Source organism: Peromyscus maniculatus, chromosome 4 (genome assembly GCF_049852395.1).
Source record: "Peromyscus maniculatus bairdii isolate BWxNUB_F1_BW_parent chromosome 4, HU_Pman_BW_mat_3.1, whole genome shotgun sequence".
Classification (NCBI taxonomy): domain Eukaryota; kingdom Metazoa; phylum Chordata; class Mammalia; order Rodentia; family Cricetidae; genus Peromyscus; species Peromyscus maniculatus.
In genome coordinates this window covers 66,128,786-66,132,825 of record NC_134855.1, presented here as the reverse complement: position 1 = coordinate 66,132,825, position 4,040 = coordinate 66,128,786, and the positions used below count along the sequence as shown (strand labels likewise).

Below are 4,040 nucleotides of genomic sequence, written 5' to 3'. Positions count from 1 at the left end.
TGCTAGAATATATACATTGATGTTTTATGAAAGAGTTTTCTGTTGGAAAGTGTTTTCAATTGGATGAATTTCATATAGCCTTTAAAGGGCATGTTAATGTGAGTCTTATTTAGACATTTCCAACTTGAGCCTCCTCTTAATATTTGGGGATATGAAGGTAAGTTGTTTATTAACATGTTTTATAGTAAATTCATATGAATTTCAATCCATATGTTGTACCTTTACTCAACCAAACTGTCAATGTATACATAATTGGTAAATATTTTAGTCTCAAGACTAGAAATTATATTCAACAAGTTGTTTCTCTTTTTTCATCTCTGTGACTGTCACTAACTTTCATTTGTAGGTCATTGGTCCATTGGCTTCTATTCCTTCTTCATCTACCCTTTGGCCTTATCAAGATTCCTCACTCATACAAAACAAAGTAATAGATTCTTTAACGACTGTATAGACAAGTAGACTGTGGAAAACCAATCAGTGCTCTGAAGTTCTCATTGAGATAAAATATCCCAACCATCATCCTCTTCAGTCTTTTAAGTGGTCATGTGTGCTGGCACCTGTGTCTCCAAAGTCTCAAAATAAATAATATTTTTTGTTTGATCTTAATATCTTTTACAAAAATAAAATAGCAATATTACCTCCTGCCACATACTGTTCACAAGAAAGTTGAGTATTGAGCATTTTTTGCTTATTTCATTTGTTGATGATAATATTAAAAATATATGAAGAAAAAATTTTCATAATTTCACGTTTATATGAACGCATTTATTTTGTACTTTTTCTCAAGGATCATGATGAATCAGAGCTTTGTCACTGAGTTCATACTCCTGGGACTTTCACAGAACCCCAAAGTTGAGAAAGTATTATTTGTTTTATTTTTGTTCATTTACCTTGCAACTATTGGGGGCAACATGATAATTGTGGTAACAATTGTTTGCAGTCCCACACTCTTTGGTATCCCCATGTACTTCTTTTTGTCTTTTCTATCTTTCCTAGATGCATGTATTTCTTCTGTAATCACACCCAAGATGATAATAGACTTCTTCTTTGAGAGGAAGATCATCTCCTTTGAATGTTGCATGACACAACTGTTTGTTAGTCACTTCTTCGCTGGGGCAGAAGTGATTGTTCTGTCAGCCATGGCCTATGACCGCTATGTGGCCATTTGCAAGCCCCTTCACTATTCTTCCATCATGAACAGGAGGGTGTGTGGCATTCTGGTGGGAGTAGCCTGGGCAGGTGGCTTCTTACATTCTATCATACAAATGATCTTCACTTTACAGTTACCCTTCTGTGGACCCAATGTCATGGATCATATTATATGTGACTTGTTCCCATTACTAAAGCTTGCCTGCACTGACACACATATTTTTGTCATTTTGGTGTTTGCCAACAGTGGGTCTATCTGCATCATCATTTTTTCTTTATTGCTTGCTTCTTATGGTGTAATCTTGTTCTCTCTGAGATCTCACAGCTCTGAAGGGCGGCATAAAGCTCTCTCCACCTGTGGATCCCACATTACTGTTGTGCTTTTGTTCTTTGTCCCATGCATATTAATATATGCACGAAATACTTCTGCATTATCTTTTGAAAAGAATGTGTTAATATTTTCTGAAGTCCTGACACCATTACTGAATCCTATAGTTTATACTTTCAGGAATAAAGAAATGAAGAATTCCATCAGGAAAATGTGGAGAAGATTGTTTAATATTTCTGGTAATCATTAAATCATTTAATTTATAAAGATAGGGATATGGCTCAATTTGTTATAGAACTTGGTGTGTGTTCATGAGGACCTGAGTTTGGATCTTGATGTGCCTTTCCATCTTGATGTGAATTTCTGATTCCAGTACAGTTAAGGCAGGTCTTGGGCATCAATTTTAATATCAGCACCAACTTAAGAGTCCATGCATCTAGGTTACTTAAGACACTGTTTTCCCCACCATCAGCTAGGCCTATTCTTTCCATCCCTTAACCCTGGATTCTCTGGGAAACTTTCTTTCTTGCCCATTAGTCAATCACTGCTGTCTCCATATATATTCTATACCCTTCATTCTCTGAACCACTGGGAAAGTATAGTTCTGCTTTATCCCATAGGCCTCCTGGATTTTCATAGATCTCCTCAAAGTCTTCCATTTTTACCAGCTCCATCCAGAACTCCCATAAACAGGCTGCTCCTATATCATCTAATTTTCTGGCACTTCCTGGTAGTCTCTGCCCTACAAAATGCAACATTCCAACAATGCCTACTCACAGTAAGTCAGGGATAAAGAAATTGTTAGTGTCTGATGATTCACATTTATTTAACAAATGTCAGCAGATACAGGCTATAATTCAAATTATTCTTCTGTGTTAGGACACAAATGTGAAATTTACATAAAAATATACCTTTTATATCTTGAATTTGTAGACTACTGAAATTTTAGGTGGTTCTGGGTACGATTATCCTAATATTTTCAAGAATCATCTAAATTTTCATGTCCTGTGATGTTAAATTGATACAAAATATCTTTCAATGCTTAAAAATACATTGTACCAAACTATTTGGTATTTTTTCTTTCTGAAAGCCTCTAACGTGCAACTTCAGGATTTTTTAAAATCAAGTTGTTGACTCAATGCTCAGTCCTCTTATATTAATCGTGCTTTCAAATTACCTCACAAATAGTATGTAAGTAATAAATATCCTTTGATGTCCAGAATCTCCTTTTTCAAAATTTTTAAACTCTGGTTCAAACTAGAAATAGAGTCTTATACCTTAATTCCACTTCGTGATAGGCTTGTTTGGGAAGATTGAGCCAAGTTCCTGGCATGCCTGAGCTAAAAGAGAGGCAGTTGTCAAAATGAGCAGAAGATTTATAAATTCTCAAGATGAATTTTCTTAAAGAGGAGAAACCTTAAAACACTCCTACTATATTCAGGAACAACTCGTAGGTCTCCACTCTCAGTATTCCCATTCATTGTAGTGCTTCATGTCTTAGCTAATTCAATAAGACAAGTCACAGAAATTAAAACAGATACAGTGATAGACAGTTTTGATAATCATCTTCACAAAATGTAATCATGTAGGAGACAAGCTTCCAGGCACACATGTGAAGGATTTTCTTGATTAGGCTAGCCTCTAGAAACACCATTGAGGGTTCTTCTTGAATAAATGTATTTATTTTTGGAAGGTCCACCTGACAAATGGGAGCTATTCTATTGATTTGTGTCATTAATGCTACAAACAAAAGGAAGCTAGTAAAGCTAGGATATTTATTGCTCTGTTTCCAAACTATGGATGCAGTGTGACCTGCTGCCTCAACCTCCTGATGTCATAAACCCCAACAATGATGGATTGCCCCCATGGAACTATGTTCCCCAACATAGTTTTCCTTCATTAGATTGCTGTATTAGGAATTCTGTTGCTTCCATTAATAATGTAACTGATGCAAAATTTAGTATAAGGAATGAGGCTATTGTTCTAATAAATACAATCATAGGTTTCTTAGGCTTTCAGAATTGATTTTTGGCTTTAGTTTCAAAGAGTTTGATACATTAGACTAGAAAAGCCCTAGTATGCCCGAGACAGCATTTCATGGGCTACTGTGGTAGGAGCTTAGAAAATAAGAATATTGATAATGTATGGACAATGAAAACTTTCATCATGAGATTTCACAATCAATGTAGGACTCTAGTAGAAAGTACACTAGGGGTCATTTGAATGGTAATTGGCCAAAGAGTCTGGTTCCATTTTTGCTTCTGTCCTGAGAACTTGACTGACATTGAATTTTAAAGTAATGTTTAATTTATTTGGTGAGAAGAAACTTCAGAACAGTAGAGTATTAGTCTATGGTTTGGTTCCTTTTTGTTGCACTTGGCCAGGTCCACAAAGAAAGTGAACCAGAATATGGGCACTCGCGCGCGCGCGCGCGTGTGTGTTTGTGTGTGTGTGTGTGTGTGTGTGTGTGTGTGTGTGTGTGTGTGTGTGTGTGACTTGTTATATGGAAAATATAACAACAGCAATGTATGTTTAGAAGACTATGTATGTGCTGGAAAAATGA

At 35.9% G+C, this 4,040-nt stretch overlaps 1 protein-coding gene across 1 annotated transcript; it reads left to right on the top strand.

The window, feature by feature from the left end:
• Positions 1-791: 791 nt before the first annotated feature.
• On the top strand, positions 792-1,727 carry LOC102922350 (olfactory receptor 4C15-like). The gene has a single exon (XM_006996957.2). It carries the CDS (start codon positions 792-794, stop codon positions 1,725-1,727), a length of 936 nt encoding a protein of 311 aa, XP_006997019.2.
• The last annotated feature ends 2,313 nt before the right edge of the window (positions 1,728-4,040 follow it).